We start from the raw sequence: 23,375 nt of genomic DNA on the forward strand, positions 1-23,375 counted from the left end.
TTGTGCAATTTCAGGTAAAATAACAGCAACTTTTCGATGCTTTTTCCATTTCCACAAATGAATATAATTGGTACAGAGTTTGTTTTGATATTTCAGTGTCGTGATCGCGTTTGGTCTGATTGGACAAAATCAATTTGCGCAGGATGGCCCGGGTCTGGGCATGGTGTTAGTCTCATTGTTATCATTGCATGTGCATTGTTTTACTTGGAAAAACATTTTGGGCAACATTATTTTTGTGAATCATTATATTTGCTTAGGTTTATAATACAATCAAGCAGATTAGTAACATTACAGTTCTGATATGGCTAAATTTCTCTTGAAATTGCGTTTTGTCACTTCACAACAACCTGTCATTGGTAGTCTGTCACTTTAAGAACATCCCTTGGTTTGACTTCCACTCTTCCCCCGCCACCAGCCGTCTAGGAATCATGGCGGAATGTAAAAAGTCTACCTCATGTCCGTCTCCAGCTTCAGAAATGACCTCTCTCGCTAGAGCTTTGTCCCATTCAAGGTTGAGTCAACCTGATCAGTCTGTGTTCAAGTCGCATACTTCTGTTTACCGGAGCAATGTGGTACAGCCAGGCCGACGGAGGAGGTTGTCGAGCAGCAACAGTGTTGAGTCTCTGGATGTGAGCCCCAGTGCTGAAGCGCGAGTCTTGGTCATCAACACCGGAGGAACTATCGGGATGATGTACCATAATAACGGTAAATAGGTTTTGACCGGGACTTTTAAAAATATATTTGTTGTTGCCCAAACAAAGTGCATTTATTTGATTTGAATGATGCTGTGTTAAGCGTGTTGATGGAACACATTGATGGAGGAAACTTGCTAGCTACAGTCGCAGTGTATTCATTACGCAGACGAAAGGTTTTGCAACAGAAACCATTTACTCGAAACAAAAAACTATTCCAGCGGAAACGAGTTTATATTGGTTAAATTCTGGTAGGTCCCTCTCCGTTTCCTTCCGTTTGGTTCTTAAACGGTAAACTGTTTCCGTTGCGAAACGTTATGAATACACCCCCGGCACTCGGGTCGAGTCTCGTGAGTTGTCAAATGAAATTGCTGCTACACTTGTTTTGTAAATTATAACAATAAAACACTTAGACGTAATTATCTACCATCAACTAGATTCAGCCGCGGATGATCGTATGGTGGAACATAATTACAAATAACTGCAAATTGATAACAAGAAGCCCAAACAGAGATAATATGTGACAGTCATTTCTAACATGCATTACTGTTGTATATGATCACGTCTCTCTTTTATTTAAGTCCGTTAAGAACAGATTCTTATTTACAATGACGGCCTACCCTGGCCAAAGCCTAACCTGGACGACGCTGTGCGCTGCCTTATGGGACTCCCAATCACGGCCGGTTGCGATACAGCCTGGAATCGAACCAGGGTCTGTAGTGGCAGGTCTATCACTGAGATGCAGTGCCTTAGACCGCTGCGCCATTCGGGAGCCCAACAATAAAAAATAAAACATGAAAAAAATATTATTTTTGTTCAAGAAACGTTGGGGGGGGGTAAAACCGGCCACATTTGGGCTGCCAGTAGGGGAATCCTGCTGTAGAAGGTCATGTGAACTTCTTGCAACATATATTGGTTGCCCCTTGAAGATCATGATCATGTTTGTCCATGCATGGTTAGTGAAGATTACATTTTCAACTCACTTCCTTCCTCCCATTGTAAGATGGATTTGAGAACACACTCACTATGTGGATGGATGAGTACTGCCCTAACGGTCAACTAATGATTAACTACCTATGACGTACAAGATTAGGCAACAGCAGGATTCAACTTCATAATATTATGTTAAGGGTACAAGACAACCAAAGGTATTGTTTGTTTCAGTACTGGTTAACTGTCCAATCAGTCACAGTTGACCTAAATGATGGTGTTCACCACAAACCTTTGCCAGTCTAGAATGAGTTTGAGGAAAAGATCAGCTGAATCAGGAGCTTTCATCCACACACCCTTACAAAGATAATTACATTTGTGACACAACACTGGAACTTTAATCTGCCCATCTTTTCAACCCCAGTCTTTGGAGAGAGAGAGAAACTCTCAGCCCCCGTAATAGTGGCAGAGAGTTCCCGTGGGGAGATGGCAAGGCCGGTTCATCACTCCAGTGCCTTCCCGTTCACCTTTCCGTTCACCTACACTCAATCACAGGACCTACTGAAGAGATGAATCTCCAGTAAAGTCTTAAGTTTCAGACCAAGTTTGCGTCTCACATGGAGAGACAGACCATTCCATTAAAATGTAGCTCCATAGGTGAAAGCCCTGCCTCCAGATGTTTGCTTAGAAAGTCTAGGGACAGTAAGGAGGACTGTGTCTTGTGACCGTAGGCTATGTGTAGGTATGTATGGCAGGGCCAAATCGGAGAGATGAGTATGAGAACGTCCATGTAGTGCTTTGTAGTTTAGCAGTAACATCTTGAAATCAGCCCTAGCATTAACAGGAAGAAGGTGTAGAGGCTAGCATTGGATTAATATGATACATTTTGGGGGGTTCTAGTCAAGATTCTAGCAGCCATATTTAGCACTAGCTAAAGTTTATTTAGTGCTTTATCCAGGTTGGCTGAGAGTAGAGAATTGCAGTAGTCTAATCTAGAAGTGACAAAAGCAGGGAATAGCTTTTCTGCATAAAATGATAAAAGGTTTCAGATTTTTGCCATGTTACGAAGATGGAAAAACGCTGCCCTTGAAATGTTCTTGATATGTTTGTCAAAAGAGATCAGGGTCCAGAGTAACACTGAGGTCTTATACGATTTTACTAGAGACGACTGTACAACCATTGAGATTAATTGTCAGATCAAACAGCAGATCTCTTTGTTTCATTGGACCTAGAACTAGCATCTCTGTTTGGTCTGCGTTTAAAAGTAAAACATTTGCTGCCATCCTCTTCCTTATGACTGAAACACATGCTTCCAGGGTAGGCCATTTTGAGGCTTCACCATGTTTCATTAAAATGTACAGATAGCAGTAAAAGGAGGGGAGAGAGAGAGATCCTAAAACGGAACCTTGAGGAAAACCAAAGGCTACTCTTTCCTGTATAATTTATGTCCTGGAAAGGGAAATGTGGAAAGAATGAATATTCCTTCGTGGGCCAAGGAAACATTAACTGTCAAGCATTTTGGATCAGATGTCTGCTGAATAATATCTCTAGGCTAACCAGCCCTTCTCATTTCATTCAGCTTCCACTACTGTGGATTGTACTTGGAGTAAACACTAGACCATAAATAACATGGCCATAGTTTCTAGGTACACTGTTTTTACACCATTCCAAAGATTCTGTTTGGAATGGCCCCGAGAATTGTCTTTATGCAATCTTTCCATCTACTGTAACCAGTGGCTGGTGGTCCACTTTTCACAGGTCCTAATTTTAGTCAGCAGTTTTTTCCAGTGGCTTGGACTCAGGTTTCACTCCTCTCAGCTGCCCTGCCTCATCTCTCCCATTGAAACGCATTAGCAGTCATGTTCCAGTGTGACACTTAGCCTGCAGCCTTCTCCTACTCTGGCTACTTGGGGACTAATTTCTGGAAATAGGCACTCAGTGGTAACTGACTTCATCATTGAAGACCCAGGCTCTGTTGTTGGTTTATCAGATTAGCATATTCTGGTAGGCTATTGACCTATGATGAGTTATATAAGACATTTCCCAATAGATGAATGATTAGAACTATATTCCAAACAGCCTGCTTTTCATATTGATGTGATTCTTACATTTGCCTCTAGGGTTGAGTATATTACAAGGCATGATTTACTGGGAATAGTAAACCTGGGCTACATTCGATAGCCAAACGCTTTCGTAGCCAAACGTTATTGAACGTTGCAGATAGAAATGCCACGAATAGAGCTGACGTGAAACCTTATTCTACATGTCAGAAACAGCGTGTGTTCTACATGGCATATTCCTATCTGAACGCTCCAAAATGTTGTGTACTGCCACCCTCTTTTCAAAAGTAACACCACACTCAGATCTATGTAGGCTATTATTGGGCTCACCTTTCCTGAACTCTGACTGATTAGTTATGTTGCTCTGTACACGAATGGCAACACCTTCTCTCTCTGTCTCTCTCTCATCCACAGTGCTGTCCCCAGAGCCTAATGCGTTTGTGAAGGCCCTGCGAAAGCTTCCCATCCTCCATGATGAGCAGTATGCCCTGCAGACCCGTATGTACGACTACTACAGCACGAGTGGCCCACAGGAGAACACCCTTGTCCTGCCGTAAGTCACCCATACACTCCGCCTCCCCCTCACCCCACCTCTCCTGGGCTCCTCTGCAGCCTTCTATTTCTGTTTTCTCTGGGGGTTTTTACTTTCTTTGCTGTTATTAATATATAGGCTAGAGTTAAATGTTGACATGGTTTACTTTATTGTACAGTCTTCGTACAATCATTCAAACTGTGAAAAGGTGCTATTTGACTGACAAACTTCAGATGGAGAGTTTGTAGTTTGATACAGATGATGATAAAATTAGAGTAGAGTAAGAGTAGTTAGTCTATAACTGGTCTTATAAAAATATGTGAAGGGGACCTCAACCTACCTGTTCTACCGATACATACATTTTCACGCCCTTACCATTTCATTACACAGGAGATGAGTGTCTATTGTAGGGATGCAACAGTACAGTGTTATCGAACCGTTCGGTACGCCCCGTACAGTTCAATGTGCACACGTGAACAGCAGAATTACGGTATGCCTGTCATCTTCCTATAATTTCCAAAATGTTCTTATTGCGCTGCAGACTATACGCACGTTGTACATTCACATCCAGGGAACCGTGCAGTTTGTGGCCATTAGGGGGCTTCTAGAGGGCTGACGAACTTTACTCCACACCAATGTCTCAAAATGTAGTGACCGCAACCCCCTCCCTGTTAAACAACTAATGGACGATTTGCAATGACTTCCCAGTAGGAAATCTCTCTAAAGGGTCCCCATGAAGAGGGGGGAAACTAAAAACAAATATTATCTCATCTCCGACGTGGCAATGGCGAGCGCTAGCGAGACAGAGAGAAGCACATTTAAAGAGGCACTGTCTTCTTTCAAATCTGTTGTGTGGGAACATTTTGGATTCAGCGGTCAATACGATGATGGGGGTAAGAAGACCATAAACAAACAAAGTACAGTCTGCAAGTGTTGCTTGGCCACTGTCGGCTACTCGAGTGGAAACACTTCTAACGTGTCGTTTATGTGGCCATCACCCGGCCGTATCCCTTGCAGGTGGAGCTGGAGCAAGGAGAGTCCACTCGTTCGCCAAAACAGAACAATCTCTCGCTGCTGCCTTCCAACAACAATTTGGGACAAATTCAGAAAAACAACGAAATAACGAGAGCAGTGGGAGTATTCATATCTGAAGATTTGCAGCCCTATTCGGTGGTTACTGACTCGGGATTTCGTCACCTGATAAAAAATGATTAGCGCATTATTGACACAGACATTTCAAGCAGCTAACAAATTCCCAAACTCTGTGAAACATCACGGAGAGAAATTGAAAAGGAATTGACACAGACACCCAATCTAGCTCTCCACTGATAGTTGGCCCTGCAGAGCAACTCAAAGCTACCTCACTGTGACGGTTCACTATGTACTGGATTGGGAGATGAAGAGCTACAGGTTGTCAAAGCTAAGAAGCACTTTTAATTGTAATGTTTTTCTCCCCTTGATTTCATACAGTAGAGACAGAAACCAGGCGTAGTCAGTCATGCTGCCATTTTACTGGATGGAAAGTTTGATTTGTCTACAGGCAAAATAAAGAGTTCGTTGTTTTAAGGGTGATGTGTTTTAAATGATTTTCTTAAATATAAAGATAGCGAAACCGTACCATTAGCGTGACCCACAAAGCGTGATACCTACCGACCTGTGGGTCCACGGTAGCGTTGCATCCCACAAGACTGAAGCTCCGCTTCCTGTTTTATAACCATTGACAGCTTTTATTTCAGGGCTTTTTCAACCTACAAGGCAGGATAAAGGTTGACATCCTCCCCCAAAATCTGTTCACTATGATGCCTCCATAGCAGTAGGCCTACAGGATATACAATGCTTGTTAGGGGATATCATACACACGTTTCTATTCCCTGCATGCCTGGGAACATTTCACTCTAAAACTGTCTGTTGTTTTGACAGGATGCCGACAGACCTCGCTGATGAACTATCAAAAAGGTCCTGAAATACTGGTAGCATACTGTGTGCCTGCGCTACGCTGTGTGGTTTGAATCCTCTGTATCCGTTCCGCCTGGTGTCAAAAAGTGCCTGGCAGGAACGGTTTGCTGCTGTTGTCTGTGTGGACCTGTCAGGGAGTGATCATTGGAGCACACACCTGCAGGGAGTTGTGCTTCAGCATTTCAGTAGTGGTGTTCACGCCTGTCTGACATTCTACCCTTATTTCCTCTCTTCTGATACCTCTCCTCACTCCCACTGGAGGGAGCTCCTCCCATTGGTTCATGTCTAGCTAAAACCAGTGCAGAACAGACAAGTTCTCATAACACTTATGTAATGTTACAGTAGTACCCCAGGAGTTTTGCTGCTGCCAGAGAGAGAGAATAGGCCTGCGAGGGGTTGCTGGTGCCACGCTGGCAGAGAGCGAGGATAATCTGTGTTGAGTGTGTTTGATTCCTGTAGTCTGATTCTCAGTGCGTGTGTTCAGGAGCAGCGAGAGGGCCCTCTGCTGAATATGGTCCTGGCAGGTCGGATCCAAAGGTTGTCGGCTATTGCCCCTCCAAATGGAGGTTGCCTGAGCCCAGGCCAAGGCATCCTGGGTCAAATCCCTCCCAGCAACCTCCTCTCCTTTCTGGGCCTGTGATGCCGGTGACAGTGGGGGCGCCTCTGCCTGCCTGCACGCTAATCTCTACACAGACAACCAGCACAGGGCTCAGTCCCACCACCTAAAACCCAGAGCAGCTCAGGACCACAGATATAGAGACTGGAGGGGGCAGGGTGGGGCTGGGTTATAGGGGACAGATAAGAGAATTACACAAGTGCGCTATTTTTAAAGCTGTTTGCATGAAGGAGGGATGGTGGCACTGTGCCTGCTTGGATCATGGTAATATTTGTTTGGAGGACTGCCATGTCACCTCCATAGCCTTCTACTCCTCATCGCTTCAACAGTCTCACAGGAGATTCATAGGACGTATGGATTCAGAATCCGTCCCACAGACAAATGTATCAGTCTCATTATGTTTTCGGTGTAATTTCAGTAGTTTATTCAATCCTCCTCTTTCCTACTTGCTTCTTTCTGTAAGGTTCATTTGAATTATTACGATCATTATGTTCCTTTTTTGTTGCTTCAAGTTAATGTTGATTAACACATACTAGCTGTCACCAAACATTGCTATTAAATGTCCCTAATGCCTGAGTTATTTTTTTTTATATTATGCTTTGCAGTGAGCATGTGCAGTGGACTTGAAATAACATTGACAAAGATCATGTCAATAAATCCTAACATTGATTAAATGTTTAACATTGTGTGGAGTAGGAAATTGATTTGTTGAATAGCGGAGTGAAAAGCAGTAGTGAGCTTCCCTGTGGGTAGCCTTTACCTCAACCTCCCATTTGCCCCTCTCACCACTCTGTTCCTCGCCAGCAGGCATCCTACCCAACCCTCTATATGCTAATACCCTTTTCTCTGCCACACCGTCGGCTATACCAGGAGATAAATGAGTAATTTGTGATTTGAATATTGTTTACAGCGACACAATCACTAAGATTATGAACAACATATGTTTGAGGATTGTGTCTGGAGCCAGGGATAATTAGGGTAGTGTCTTTAGGGCTTTGGTTAGGTGCTGAGGGTAAGCTTGCTATTTCCCCTGCTGTTCTATTGAACCCCCAATAAGGGGGTTCAATGGTTTGCACCCTCCGCCCTCCAGTGTCTTGTCCCGTGTCTTAAAAAGGGAGATTAAGGGGAAAGATCTTTGCACAGCTGCTTAGCCCAGGCACAATCTCTTAATAAAGCGCAAGCAGGAGAATACGAGACGCCAACGTTACCTCCATCTAGAGGACATATTAATATGCATGGGAGGCCAGGATGAGCTGCCCCTGTCTAATTAGAACATGGGGTCTCGCTCTCGAACACACCCCTTTTCAACCCCCCTCCATAATCCCAAAAGGCACCCCTTACCCCTCAGAACACCCGCAAATTAGTAACTCCTCATAGAGCGTCGTAGACTTCCCAGGGAGTCGCCCCCTCCCTCATCATGCCCATAATTCACACCCAGCGCTTAGGAACTGGTTTGTGCACCCTGCTGCTGAAACAGAAGGCCCAACCAAATAGACTCTGTCTCGCTTCATAACGCAGGCTAGGCTTGTTTCACTCTTTTCCTTTATCTTCTGCCTTTTCCTCATGTAAACAGAACCGGCTCCATGTCTTAATGAGTTTGTAAAGTAAACAGAATAACCAAGTCAAAAAAGAGGGGTGTCTCTACACCCTTAAAGGGATTTCCTTATGTTATGTAATAGCCACATTTGCTTAACCTGGATTGTTTGTGTGTCTATGTAAACTGTCTGATCTGTTGATGCACAGAGCTTCTTTGGGTGTTTTCTGTAGATTTGGTTATTATTCGATCATTATGACTCAACTTGTCTTTTCCCAGGCTGTGCAAACAAAATAAGAGGATAGTGTACACTGTTTTAGAGTACAGCCCCTTGCTGGACTCTTGCAATATGACCACAGATGACTGGGCTACAATTGGGAAGGACATTGAGGTACTTGGTGTGGTCATTTTATTTATCTTGCACTTCACATTAACCATAACCCTGACTTTTACCATTTACATAAGCAGAGGCATTATAATGCAGTAAAACAACAATCTCCAGTCATCCACTGAAGTAAAAGTCAGTTGTCCCTTTCCTTTTATGTAAATGTACTGTACAGCTTTTGTATTAAATACAGTACTTATTTCAAGTAGCCTGTGGCAAGATGTAGGCTACACATGTTGACCTTGGAACCTTGGGTTCAAGTCTGATCCTGTTCTCTTTGTCTCTTGGTTCCAGAAACACTGAGAAGTATGACAGTTTTGTCATTCTCCACGGCACGGACACCATGGCCTACACAGCATCCGCTCTGTCCTTCATGTGTGAGCATCTGGGGAAGCCTGTCATCCTCACCAGCTCCCAGGTACACCTGCCATCCATACAGCTAAACTGCTTCATAAAGATAAGATAACAGAAGGGTGAAATGTTATTTTATGACCTCTTTCAGGTGCCGATCTATGAGATGAGGAACGATGGAAGAGACAACCTGTTGGGGGCGCTGCTGATCGCTGGTCAGTTTGTTATTCCTGAGGTGAGTAGAGGAGGGAGGCACACTTCTTGGAGCAGCACTCACACACACCTGACTGCATGGCACCTGCACTTGTTTTTGAATGCAATGTAGTTGAATCATCTTGGCCAAATATCACCCTATTCCAGTTGCACATTTTTAGAAGAGAACTGTATCACTTCTCTCTAAATTGAACGTGTGTTCATACTATTGTCCAAGCTGTTGACATGTGTCTAGCTTTTTAGCCTGCTATGGTATTAAGGTTTTATAACTGGCTATGTCCTCCCTGATTGATAAAGGTGTGAGGATGAACTTTTTTGGCAGACAATAGGCACCAAAGGCCTTAAACCACTTGTCTAACAAGACTGTTCAGTAAAGCATGAAGGTGTCACAATACAGTACCTGAACCTGCCAGATGAGACTTCAGAGTTGTCAAAGCGTGTTTATCTTCACGAGAATAACAAAATGTACACACTCTCCGGAACCTTTATATAATGCTGTATCTAGACAATGTGCTACTATCGATAAAGATGGAATGATATATTTTAAATGAAGATATGAGGAAAATGTGATTGTAATTGTGTTTTATCAATTGGTTTGTCATAAGCTCTGTTACATCAATAGCACAAAATGGCTGTGACTGTTGAAGGGTGCATACAAAGTGTACAAAACATTAAGAAGACGCTTTTTCCATGACAAACTCACCAGGTGAATCCATGTGACAGCTACGATCCCTTATTGATGTCAATCAGTGTAGATGAAGGGGAGGAGACAGGTTAAACAATGATTTAAGCCTGGAGACAATTGAGACATGGATTGTATATGTGTGCCATTCACAGGGTGAATGGGGAAGACAAAACATTTAAGTGCCTTTGATGGTAGTAGTAGCCAGGCACACCACTTTGTGTCAAGAACTGCAATGCTTCTGGATTTTTTTATTTTTTTTAACGCTCAACAGTTTCCCATGTGTGTATCAAGAATGGTGCACTACCTGAAGGACATCCAGCCAACTTGACACAACGTGGGAAGCATTGGAGTCAACATGGACCAGCATCCCTGTGGAACACTTTCGACACCTTGTTTTATACACTCCGTGTAGACAACCCCGTTCCTGGAGTGCCGCAGGTCAGGGTTAGAGGGGAAGAGAAGCTGAATGGCAGGACAATGGGCCTCAGATTCTTGTCAAGGTATCTCTGCGTAGAAATTGACTTTGATAAAATTATATTGTATTCGTTGTCCATAGCTGCCCATACCATAACTCCACCTCCACAATGGGGCACTCTGTTCACAACGTTGACATCAGCAAACCGCTCGCCCACACAACGCGATCAGAGGTTGTGAAGCCGGTTGAACGTACTGCCAAATTCTCTAAAATGACATTGAAGGCGCCTTATGGTAGAGAAATTAACATTTAATTATCTGGGAACAGCTGTGTAGAACTTTCCTGCAGTCAGCATGCCAATTGCACACTCCCTCAACTTGAGACATCTGTGGCATTGTGTTGTGACAAAACTTCACATTTTAGTGGCCTTGTGTCCCCAGCACAAGGTGCACCTGTGTAATGATCATGCTGTTTAATCAGCTTCCTGATATGCCACACATGTCAGGTGGATGGAATATCTTGTCAAAGGAGAACTGCTCACTAACAGGGATGTAAACAAATTTGTGCACAAAATTTGAGAGAAATAAGCTTTTTGTGTATATGGATCATTTCTGGGACATTTTATTTCAGCTCATGAAACATGGGACCAACACTTTACATGTTGCATTTTATATTTTGGTTCAGTGTACCTGCTTAATAATGATGTCTTAGGAGGTTTAATTAATTCTCATCTGTGTCTCTAGGTTTGTCTGTATTTCCACAACAAGCTGTACCGGGGCAACCGTGTGACCAAGGTGGATTCTGGGAGTTTCAATGCCTTCAATTCTCCTAACTTGGCTCCTCTGGCCAATGCTGAAGTGGATATTAAAAGTAATAAAGTGGTGTAATATTGGGTCTGTCCTGTGTTCAAATCTTTGACATGGCCGATGGATTGATGTTTTCCCTGAACTCTTTCCCTCTCCCCTGCAGTTAACTGGGACACAGTGTGGAGAGCAAACACAACCTCGCGGTTCAGAGTGAGCACTCAGATGAACCGTAACGTGGGTCTGCTGAGACTCTTCCCAGGCATCACTGCGATGACCGTAAGAGGCTTCCCAGGGTGGGGGTGAGAAGGGGAGGATAGTGGCTGCCCTGTTTCTGTTGCCCATTCAACCACATTATTACGGCCTTCCTACTTCTGATGTACGGTAATAGTGAAAGTAATACCCTATTGTAGAAAGACTAAATCAGAACAGCCATTTGGGGCCATATTTATCCAGAACTCTTCATTGTAGCTCTGTTGTGGTGAATCCTCTCATGCAGGTCCTACTGTGTTTTCTGACGAGCCAGCATCGTGTGGCGTTCCAAGTGGTCTGCATACAGCCGGGAGGTGCTTTGGGCTGCCAGCTGCATTTAGTCCAGTGAAAAATGAGACTGGGTTATGGGGCATGTCCAATTACCCGTTAAAGACGAGGGGCTTGGCACAGACACTTAAACGCTTAGATACGCCTCCCTCGCTACAGATTGAGGGGAGGATGGCTTTACTGTCTCAATCTGGTCCCTCTGCCGACGCTGGCCATGATGCTTTTTTTAAATGTATGTTATTATCTGCTTCTTTGATTATGCATCAGTGTCTCCTCTGCCTTCCATGGTCTCTGCCAGCATGGGGTTTATTTGGAGTTCTGTGTTGCACACATTTTTGGCTAGCTAGCTGCTTTATCTGAAATCTAATGGAAGATAACTTGCTATGATTCCCTCCCTCCACAAGTTAGGTCTAAGGACAGTTGCCAAGTGAAATGATGCTGTCTCTGAACACCTTGAAGTTAATGGTTCCCCGTGCCTGGCCGTTTGATCCATCTCCTCTCCAGATACCAGAGCTGGTGTTCTTAAAGAGCGATCCTGGAGCCAGTGAATCACCCTGGGGGGGTTGTTAAACCCGATCCTAGCTTCATACACTCCTTCTTTGTCCACAAGCCAGACTGAGATGGCCGCTCATCCCGCTGTCTGTGTGTGTGCGCAGGTGAAGTCCTTCCTGCAGGCGCCCATGGAGGCCATTGTCCTGGAGACGTATGGTAGTGGAAACGCCCCTGATAACCGTGCTGACCTGCTTGAGGAGTTCCGAAATGCCACAGAGAGGGGCGTGATCATGGTCAACTGCACCCAGTGTCTGAGGGGTTCTGTCACCACATCGTACGCCACTGGAAAGGTACACCAGAACCCTGTGTTCAGTGGGAGTGGGAGAGTACACATGATGTGGATGGATGTTTGTTAACATGTCGTCCCGATCCCCTCAGGCCTTGAGTGACGCAGGACTGGTGGCAGGCTGTGACATGACTCCTGAGGCTGCCCTGTGCAAGCTGTCCTACGTGCTGGCCAGGACGGACCTCAGCATAGAGGCCAAAAGAAAGGTAGGAGTCCCAGTCAAAACACACTCATTACCTCACTACACTTTGTAGGCCCCTTATAGAAAATCTTTTGAAGCGAATGTCAACATTAGGCTGAACTTTAGAGTGACATTTGTCTTAGTCCCATTTTAACAAGAAGGTAACGGCAATAGATGGCAGAGATGATTCACATGCGGATTAAGGTCAGTGACACGATGGTGTAATCCTTGATCATGCTTGTCTGTGTTGACTGTGTTTGTGTGTTATCTGTCCTTTGTTGTCTCTGTTGTACCTGTCCAGATGCTGAGTCAGAACCTGCGGGGAGAGATGATCGCTGACCTGCAGGGGGCCAAGCTCACTCTGAGTGACAGTCGCTTCATCCAGGTCATCGCCAAGTCCCTGAGCATCAGCTGTAAGGAGGTGAGGCCACCGCACAGCCAGCCACATCACACACACTGTCACCACCACTGAGTCTGCAGGGTTACTTTCCACCTAACATGTTTTCATCGGGCTCTGGCTTATCTGATCGGACAGAGCTCCCAATGAAGTACAAAAAAGTAATTGCAATGCCCAGCGGTAGGGTTTTTTCCAAAGTGTTAAATCCAATTTTTATAGGTGTCACTTACAACACGTTACATACAGCATTCCTCCACTGATTGTCAGTCTTTGTATTGACATGACAGCTGATGGTTTTTCTGCTGATATTTCCAGGAGCTAGAAGCCGTCCGGGATGCTCTGACACCCACCTTAGCTTGTGCCGCTTCTAAGATAGGAGACTTGGAGGCCTTGGATGCCATAAAGGAGATGGTGAGGAACATTTACATAAATATAACATGTCTGTTAGTAAAAATAATCACTGCAACAACTGACCTCACATACTTTCAGGAGGGGGAGAAGAAAACACCTGTTCCAACGACATGATTACAGGACAAAGTTCAAACCATATGTTTGTGTGTTAATAGACACGTTTCCATACTGATACCACAGACTTTGCACTGTACCATGAACGTCACATATGTTATGATGACCTGACTGGTTCTGCTACATTCACTGGCTCAATGCAGAATGCAGATAGATACCTAGTAGCCCAAATTACTCTCAAAATCCAATGTTAAATACCAGTTCTATCTATTCTTGTTCCACTCTGAAGACTGTTCACCTAGAAAAGAATCCAGCATATTTGATTTTCTTTTACGAGACCCCTTATGTTGAAGGTCAATTTGAACCCGTAGTGAGTTTAACACTGAAATACTATTTTCATTTTTTCACAATGACCCCTCATCTAGTCCTCTCGGTAGGGTTAATTAATTTGTAAAACAAAATAACTCTGTACTTGACCTGCAAGTTGACCTTTGACCTTTGTGCTAGAGACAAATTGTATTTTATGCAGTAAAGGTCTAACCATGACTATCTCTAGGATATAAGTATGTTTTCCTCGTGATGTTCAGAGGCCGAAGGACAGTGATCTGAAGTTTGGCAAAAAATTAAAATGTCATTTCATTTATGACTTTGGTATAAGTATCAAATATGTATGTATTTAGTGTATTGTGTCAAATTGACCCAGAATATCATCAGTGTACAGGGTGAAAGAGAAATGTGTGTGCTTGTATTACTCCCTCAGTCCCACGCTACAGTTGGTTGAACCGGTCAGTGCTGTACATACCAAAGATACCTGCAGAGTTTCATCAAATGGCAGACAGTAAACTCAGTAGTCATACTGTGTTAGATGTAAAGATTGATTTTGATATGGCTTCCTTTGCAGTGAACTTTTGACATGAGAATGATTGCCTTGTGTTTCCAGGCAATTAAATGTTATATAACATACTTATTTGGGAAATTAGCTTATTTTCTAAGGGATATATTTAAGCAATAAGGCCCGAGGGGGTGTGGTATATGGCTAATATACCACGGCTAAGGACTGTTCTTATGCACGACTCAATGTGGAGTGCCTGGACACAGCCCTTAGCCATGGTATATCGTCCGTATATCACAAAACCTCTAGGTGCCATATTGCTATTATAAACTGTTTACCTAGTTAATTAGAGCAGTAAAAATACATGTTTTGTCATACACGTTGTATACGGTCTGATATACCACGGCTGTCAGCCAATCAGCATTCAGGGCTCAAGCCACCCAGTATCAATTCGAGATGAGTCTGAACGGTGACAGTAAGGTGTGCAACAGGTCAATGTGTAGCACTACATGGGTTTGATACCTCAACACATGGTTTTAAAATACACAGTATGATCATGGCACCGTAATATTGATTTATTATTGAACCTTTATTTAACTATACAGTATGAGATGTGTTTCTTGTCATCAGGGCAGTAACTTAAGTCTGGGGGACTATGATGGACGTACCCCTCTGCACATCGCTTCCTGTGAGGGCCACCTCAATGTGGTGCAGTATCTACTGAGCCAGGGCGCCACTGTCTACGCCAGAGATCGCTATGGGGACACACCCCTGCGCAATGCTGTGCGCTTCAGGTAGGGTTGAGCTAACATGTGGGCCAAGATGAGAGCTTTACATTTGGGGGGGGCTGAGGTGCATTGAGGGATAGAGAGATGGGTGTTGGTGGAAATGGAGTATGATATGTCCTTAAAAGCTTTGCCTCTACAGTTGATGTTCACCCATCCCCTATGACTCAAGCCCCCCAGTAGCCCATTCTAACTGACTGCTTTTATTTGCCCAGGGAGGAGGGTGTGCATCACACAGTAATGATATCATTCACACAGAATTAAGTGGGGCATTTGAAATCCCCCATTGGCCATTAACAACCTCCATATATTTCCATGGCAGTCTTTAGAGGGAATAGTGTACAAACATCAGGCCGTTAGACTGCAGCTCATTACAGTTTCTGAGGCAGGGAGTCTGGGCCTGCTAAATTACTATAATGTCCAGGAGGGGAGGACTGCTACTGGGTCTTTCAGGTGGGGGTTGAAACTAGAGGAGTTTTGATGGAGTTGAGGCCACCACAATAATTAGCTGCTAGTTGTAATCTGCCAATAGCGACAGTATTTATTTTCACCCAAAATTGTTATTTTCATGTATTTATTATCATCCATTGACATTGCAGTGTGCTCATCGCTTGGGTACAGTAAGACATTCAAGGCTGCAGTCTTAAATATCATGTTGTGGGTGCTCAAGGAGAAATACACAAGTGTGTACAAGTGTGTGTTTGTGTATGTGCGAGAGCACCAAGAAAAGTGGCTGTAAACCGTTGCCAGGGCAGGCACAGGCATGCCCATGTTTACTTGGAACTGAAGGACAGAGGGTTGCAGATAGGGGATTTTCAACCTGGCAGCATAATTAACCTCAGACACCTGTGTGCTTGAGGAAATAGCCTTGTCCCATTCAGGCTCTCTTACACTGTCAAAATCACTAAGTCTCTATGATAATGCAATATGTTCCATTTTGTAACAGTTACAGTACTTGCAATAAATAACAATTTATGGAATTTGTTTGTTTTTTAGGCTTTATGCCATTTTAAGTTTAGACCACATTTCAAAAGCCACCTTCCTTATGACCATATAAGGAGTGAAACTGAGTGGAGCTGCTTGAACCAGTCTTACCTGTCTGTCTTCAGTTTCATGGATGATAGAAACTGTGACTAGTCTCTAACAAAAGGACTGGAAATACATTAGCCTTGGCTTGCCACTGTCTATGGCCAAACCTTATCTCAAAGTGTCCCTGGTTCTGGCCATCTTTAGAAATGTCTCTGTTTGAGGAGTGTGCCAACTTGGAGCGTTGCCTTTTGCCCCCCCCCATTGTGTAGTGTATCCTTGAAGCTGCTGAGACTTTCTGTTAAAACTCCATGTGTGGGTGGTTAACTGGAACTCGTCCCTGCTTGTTTAGCACCCAGTCACAGTGCCATAACCGGTCACTGTCAGCAGATACTTTGAAAACTAGAAATATGACTAATGCACGTTGCAGTCCTAATAAATCAGACCTCAAACAATGGATCAGTACTGTTCCACCGTATGGTTTCAGTTGACTCCGACTCACACTGTGTGATGTTGATTTTCTTTCTACCTTTCATCTTTTCCTTGATTCTTGTACACTGTGTATAGCATCTATATTTGAAAAGGGTCGGTCATATCTATGCATGTGTGTCTGTCTGTCCATTCAGACACAAAGAGGTGGTGAAGCTGCTGAGAAAGACTGGAGCTCATTTCTCCAGGGATGAGTTGGAGGATGCCGGCTCAGAGCTGTGCAGGTGAGAAACACACAGCACTTTCTCACACATACATTGGCCAAAGACTGATCCTACATAGTTTGTGCAGGTATGACCAGTTGTCCTAGTTGTCTTGCCATAAACACTTGGAATGCTCCCTGACCACATAGCTTCATACCTCTGCAGCATCCAAACATCACCACCACCACAGAACCCTGAATTGCTCCGTTTAACTGATATCTCTCTTTTTTTTTAAGTGAATATTTTGTCTGTTACTGGAGCAAGGCCTTTGTCTCTGGAAGCAAACAAGCACACTCAGTCCTATTCAGAATCAAGTAGCGTGTTTATTCTCTATAAAACCTGATGTTATTACTGTAGATATCTGATTGCTTGTTTAGTCCCTTTATCATGAAACCTCTTGAATATCAACCTTCCCGATGAATTATCTGGTACTGTGTCGCAGTCTGGCAGCCTGTGCTGACATCAAGGGCCTGGAGATGTGGCACCTGGCTGGGGGAGACCTAGACACGCCAGGCTACGACGGGCAGACGCCGATGGAGGTGGTGAGTGTTTGGGACTGGGAGCTTCTCTCCAACTTACAAACATGGATAGTAAAGGATGTGTAGGGTAAGGGTAACCCAGACTAGTTATGTAACATGGATAGTAAAGGATGTGTAGGGTAACCCAGACTAGTTATGTAACATGGATAGTAAAGGATGTGGAGGGTAACCCAGACTAGTTATGTAACATGGATAGTAAAGGATGTGGAGGGTAACCCAGACTAGTTATGTAACATGGATAGTAAAGGATGTGTAGGGTAACCCAGACTAGTTATGTAACATGGATAGTAAAGGATGTGTAGGGTAACCCAGACTAGTTATGTAACATGGATAGTAAAGGATGTGTAGGGTAACTCAGACTAGTTATGTAACATGGATAGTAAAGGATGTGTAGGGTAACCCAGACTAGTTATGTAACATGGATAGTAAAGGATGTGTAGGGTAACCCAGACTAGTTATGTAACATGGATAGTAAAGGATGTGTAGGGTAACCCAGACTAGTTATGTAACATGGATAGTAAAGGATGTGTAGGGTAACCCAGACTAGTTATGTAACATGGATAGTAAAGGATGTGTAGGGTAACTCAGACTAGTTATGTAACATGGATAGTAAAGGATGTGTAGGGTAACCCAGACTAGTTATGTAACATGGATAGTAAAGGATGTGTAGGGTAACCCAGACTAGTTATGTAACATGGATAGTAAAGGATGTGTAGGGTAACCCAGACTAGTTATGTAACATGGATAGTAAAGGATGTGTAGGGTAAGGGTAACCCAGACTAGTTATGTAACATGGATAGTAAAGGATGTGTAGGGTAACCCAGACTAGTTATGTAACATGGATAGTAAAGGATGTGTAGGGTAACTCAGACTAGTTATGTAACATGGATAGTAAAGGATGTGTAGGGTAACCCAGACTAGTTATGTAACATGGATAGTAAAGGATGTGTAGGGTAACCCAGACTAGTTATGTAACATGGATAGTAAAGGATGTGTAGGGTAACTCAGACTAGTTATGTAACATGGATAGTAAAGGATTTGTAGGGTAACCCAGACTAGTTATGTAACATGGATAGTAAAGGATGTGTAGGGTAACCCAGACTAGTTATGTAACATGGATAGTAAAGGATGTGTAGGGTAACCCAGACTAGTTATGTAACATGGATAGTAAAGGATGTGGAGGGTAACCCAGACTAGTTATGTAACATGGATAGTAAAGGATGTGGAGGGTAACCCAGACTAGTTATGTAACATGGATAGTAAAGGATGTGGAGGGTAACCCAGACTAGTTATGTAACATGGATAGTAAAGGATGTGGAGGGTAACCCAGACTAGTTATGTAACATGGATAGTAAAGGATGTGGAGGGTAACCCAGACTAGTTATGTAACATGGATAGTAAAGGATGTGGAGGGTAACCCAGACTAGTTATGTAACATGGATAGTAAAGGATGTGGAGGGTAACCCAGACTAGTTATGTAACATGGATAGTAAAGGATGTGTAGGGTAACCCAGACTAGTTATGTAACATGGATAGTAAAGGATGTGTAGGGTAACCCAGACTAGTTATGTAACATGGATAGTAAAGGATGTGTAGGGTAACCCAGACTAGTTATGTAACATGGATAGTAAAGGATGTGTAGGGTAACCCAGACTAGTTATGTAACATGGATAGTAAAGGATGTGTAGGGTAACTCAGACTAGTTATGTAACATGGATAGTAAAGGATGTGTAGGGTAACCCAGACTAGTTATGTAACATGGATAGTAAAGGATGTGTAGGGTAAGGGTAACCCAGACTAGTTATGTAACATGGATAGTAAAGGATGTGTAGGGTAACCCAGACTAGTTATGTAACATGGATAGTAAAGGATGTGTAGGGTAACTCAGACTAGTTATGTAACATGGATAGTAAAGGATGTGTAGGGTAACCCAGACTAGTTATGTAACATGGATAGTAAAGGATTTGTAGGGTAACCCAGACTAGTTATGTAACATGGATAGTAAAGGATGTGGAGGGTAACCCAGACTAGTTATGTAACATGGATAGTAAAGGATGTGTAGGGTAACCCAGACTAGTTATGTAACATGGATAGTAAAGGATGTGTAGGGTAACTCAGACTAGTTATGTAACATGGATAGTAAAGGATTTGTAGGGTAACCCAGACTAGTTATGTAACATGGATAGTAAAGGATGTGTAGGGTAACCCAGACTAGTTATGTAACATGGATAGTAAAGGATGTGTAGGGTAACCCAGACTAGTTATGTAACATGGATAGTAAAGGATGTGTAGGGTAACCCAGACTAGTTATGTAACATGGATAGTAAAGGATGTGGAGGGTAACCCAGACTAGTTATGTAACATGGATAGTAAAGGATGTGGAGGGTAACCCAGACTAGTTATGTAACATGGATAGTAAAGGATGTGTAGGGTAACCCAGACTAGTTATGTAACATGGATAGTAAAGGATGTGTAGGGTAACCCAGACTAGTTATGTAACATGGATAGTAAAGGATGTGTAGGGTAACCCAGACTAGTTATGTAACATGGATAGTAAAGGATGTGTAGGGTAACCCAGACTAGTTATGTAACATGGATAGTAAAGGATGTGTAGGGTAACCCAGACTAGTTATGTAACATGGATAGTAAAGGATGTGTAGGGTAACCCAGACTAGTTTTGTAACATGGATAGTGAAGGATGTGTAGGGTAACCCAGACTAGTTATGTAACATGGATAGTAAAGGATGTGTAGGGTAAGGGTAACCCAGACTAGTTTTGTAAGATGGATCATTAGGTTTTCTCTTTTAGGCTAAGGCTGTGGGGAATGAAGTTGTGATTGACTTCATACACCAGATCAGCCAGTCCCACGCCCAGGTAAGAGATGGATTATGATCTAGCGTTACTGTTCTCCTCTGTGCTCCTCCAACAGCATTCATCTCTGCTTCAATTAAGAGAGCTTAGCTCTCCGACCTGAGCTCACTGAAATCAAATGAAGTGAATAATATTTTACTGTACCGGTATTTGTCAGTTTATATTGTCTGACGAACCTAAACCAGTTCAGCACACTGTATTATCCACTTTTTTTCTATCTTCAACTTGTCACTATTTCCTGTTTATTAAAAACCTCCTATTCACCACTGTTTTTCCTCATCAGTCAGATGAAAGTAATGAGGTAATCCATCTTCGGTCATTTTACTTTTCAACACGAGAATGAGTCTCATCTCATCCCTGTATTAACAGATTTGATTGAGGTTTTTATAGATATTTATCAGATTAGCAATATATTTACTAAACCATTACTATGATCCCATGCGTGTGAATGAATGGTGTGGCATGAAGCATCCAAGAGGTAGCCTATACATTGGATTTGACATATAGGCTAGTAAAACCATGTAGGCTACAGAATAGGGACGTCGTTTCAACTTTGCCATGTGCTCCAATTACATGTTTTGCTTTACTTCCAGCCTCTGTTTAAAGATGATGCTGAGGTAAGTCTAGAATGGCCACAGCTAGCTCTATGGATTCTCCTATGCTTGGTGGTCGTACCTGTGTCTCCTCTCATCGTATGGTGATGTGTTGCATCTGAGTATGACCTACATGAGTACCACTCGTTGTAGCCTGGCCTGAACAGGTGTTTTCAAAATGGCTGCCTGGTTGAGTTCAATTAGACAGTGACACAAACCTTTGCAGTTGTAGTCTGCCTGGCTTTGGTGATTTGTTCCTGTGATGGCCTCTAAGCTGTGCTTGTCTGGTATGATGACCGCCTGGTGAGATGTTTACTCTGAGATGCATTGTTGATTAGTAGCAGAGATTGCAAAGAAAGCCTTCATTTGATGTCATCATTGCTGCTCTTTGTATTGAACAGCACTGCTTGAACTTTACCTCTTAACTGTTCTCCCCCTGTGTGTTTCAGAATGGAGAATACATTGAGTTCTCAGCCTGTCCAAAAGAATCCTGAAGACTAAGACCCTCAACGCTTACCTTTCCATTTTACTCTCTTACACTGGATATTTGCACAAGCTTGCAGATTAACATTTTTTTTTGTAGATTCATCCAAACATTTACAATTGATATATTTGCGTTAATCTCATATGCAGTTGGTAAACTGTAGTTGTAAAAGCACAAGTAGCACAATATTGGATGTCAAGTAATATGGATGCTCTGTGCCTATAACAGGCAGCACTATATCTGTTTGTTTTGTATGTACCACAGTATGTGATGTATGTGGTAGGAATTATCAGAGTTCATTGGAAGCACAGGGTAGAATGCTGTTCTTTATGAGGCATTTGATTGGTAGAATGCTGTACCTTTAGATGTGCTTTATGAAACACTACGAGACATTTATTCTAAACGGAAATCATTGTGTGAATAACTGTTTGCCTATATGTTTATAGTCTCACTTAGACTGCATGAATGATACCTCTACTTTCAGGGAGGTGGAGGAATTGTATGAGGTGTTTCCTGTTTATTAAACAGAACAATCCATCCCTCTGTTCTGCTTCCACACAGCTCCTAGCATCCAAACCCAGGGTCCTTTTATAGTTGATAAAAGCATCTGATGAATTACATTTTTATCTAAAGCAACTTGCAGAGACAAAAGGTTACTCTAATCAATGTGAAATTCCAACCCACATTGTCTTCTATAGTTGGGGTTGTGTACTACATCTTCTACCTGTCTCATCCTGCTTCCTTGTTTCCCTACTCTAACAGCCCGGACAGAGACCGATGTCATATAGCTGGACATCAATTCAGCTGTTATCCAATAACTGTTACTCAGTGCTATGTTCATGGTCAATTAACTATTTGATTCAATTAAAATGTCAACATTTATTAGTATGTGTCAATCCATGTCATGGTTTATGTCATGCATATTTGTACTATTGTGTAACTAGTAGAAAATATATCATAACTTTATACTTGACTGTGATTAAATGTATACATCTATGCTGTATCTGAAGCACACAGGTTTGTGGACAATAGGATGTAGAAGGAACACCCTGTTCGTCTCCACCGTTCAAAAGTTTGGGGTCACTTAGAAATGTCCTTGTTTTTGAAAGAAAAGCACATATTTTGTCCATTAAAATCATTGATCAGTAATACAGTGTAGACATTGTTAATGTTGTAAATGACTATTGTAGCTGGAAACGGCTTTAAAAAAATGTTTAATGGAATATCTACATAGGCGTACAGAGCCCCATTATCAGCAACCATCACTCCTGTGTTCCAATGGCACGTTGTGTTAGCTAATTCAAGTTTATAATTTTAAAAGGCTAATTGATCATTAGAAAACCCATTTGCAATTATGTTAGCACAGTTAAACTGTTCTGAATAAAGACTCAATAAAACTGGCCTTAGACTAGTTGGGTATCTGGAGCATCAGCATTTGTGGGTTTGATTACTGGCTCAAAATGGCCAGAAACAAAGAACTTTCCTCTGAAACTCATCGGTCTATTCTTGTTCTGAGAAATGAAGGCTATTCCATGCGAGAAATTGCCAAGAAACTGATGATCTCGTACAACGCTGTACTATTCCCTTCACAGAACAGCCCGTTGCTCTGTTTTAGTTTTGTCACCAGTAGTTTCTGTGGCTGCTGCTTTATTGCTGTAAGAGGTTGAGAAGTTGCCAGGAGAGCTGGTGAATGTCATGCACTTCATTTATAGAACATGTACTTCAATAAAATACTTTTGTAGGCAGCATTGAAACCTGTATTTTGACATAAACATGGGGAACGTCAGGCTCTCACACAATGCATTCTCAGATGAAGTCTCAAAACATCTTTCAATAACTACCTATCTGATGCCTTTTCATATGAATTGGAGTGTTTGTCCTCTGTTATTGGAGGTCATTTTCATTACCTAGCTGAAATCCCTGCATTCTCCCAAGGAGATCAATGTGAATAATAAGGGGT

General features: G+C 42.7%; 1 protein-coding gene across 1 annotated transcript; it reads left to right on the plus strand.

Annotated features, from left to right (window-relative positions):
- Window positions 1-330: 330 nt before the first annotated feature.
- LOC118362530 (60 kDa lysophospholipase-like) lies at window positions 331-22,826 on the plus strand. Its single transcript, XM_052486248.1, has 19 exons — window positions 331-705; window positions 4,097-4,235; window positions 8,600-8,711; window positions 8,789-8,803; window positions 9,013-9,123; window positions 9,208-9,291; window positions 11,113-11,239; window positions 11,339-11,451; window positions 12,369-12,554; window positions 12,643-12,756; window positions 13,033-13,152; window positions 13,444-13,539; window positions 15,056-15,219; window positions 16,863-16,949; window positions 17,371-17,470; window positions 20,276-20,341; window positions 20,622-20,639; window positions 20,932-20,955; window positions 21,381-22,826. Exons 1-19 carry the CDS (start codon window positions 429-431, stop codon window positions 21,423-21,425), a joined length of 1,998 nt encoding a protein of 665 aa, XP_052342208.1. The 5' UTR covers window positions 331-428; the 3' UTR covers window positions 21,426-22,826.
- Window positions 22,827-23,375: the final 549 nt, after the last annotated feature.

Source organism: Oncorhynchus keta, chromosome 29, assembly GCF_023373465.1.
Source record: "Oncorhynchus keta strain PuntledgeMale-10-30-2019 chromosome 29, Oket_V2, whole genome shotgun sequence".
Taxonomy (NCBI): Eukaryota; Metazoa; Chordata; class Actinopteri; order Salmoniformes; family Salmonidae; genus Oncorhynchus; species Oncorhynchus keta.

Excerpts from the sequence above, each read along its gene's own strand:
- LOC118362530 (XM_052486248.1), top strand. The coding sequence starts at position 429 with ATGGCGGAATGTAAAAAGTCTACCTCATGTCCGTCTCCAGCTTCAGAA. Across the intron at positions 706-4,096 it reads GATGATGTACCATAATAACG|TGCTGTCCCCAGAGCCTAAT; the intron begins GTAAATAGGTTT and ends TCTCATCCACAG. Across the intron at positions 13,153-13,443 it reads TGAGCATCAGCTGTAAGGAG|GAGCTAGAAGCCGTCCGGGA; the intron begins GTGAGGCCACCG and ends TGATATTTCCAG.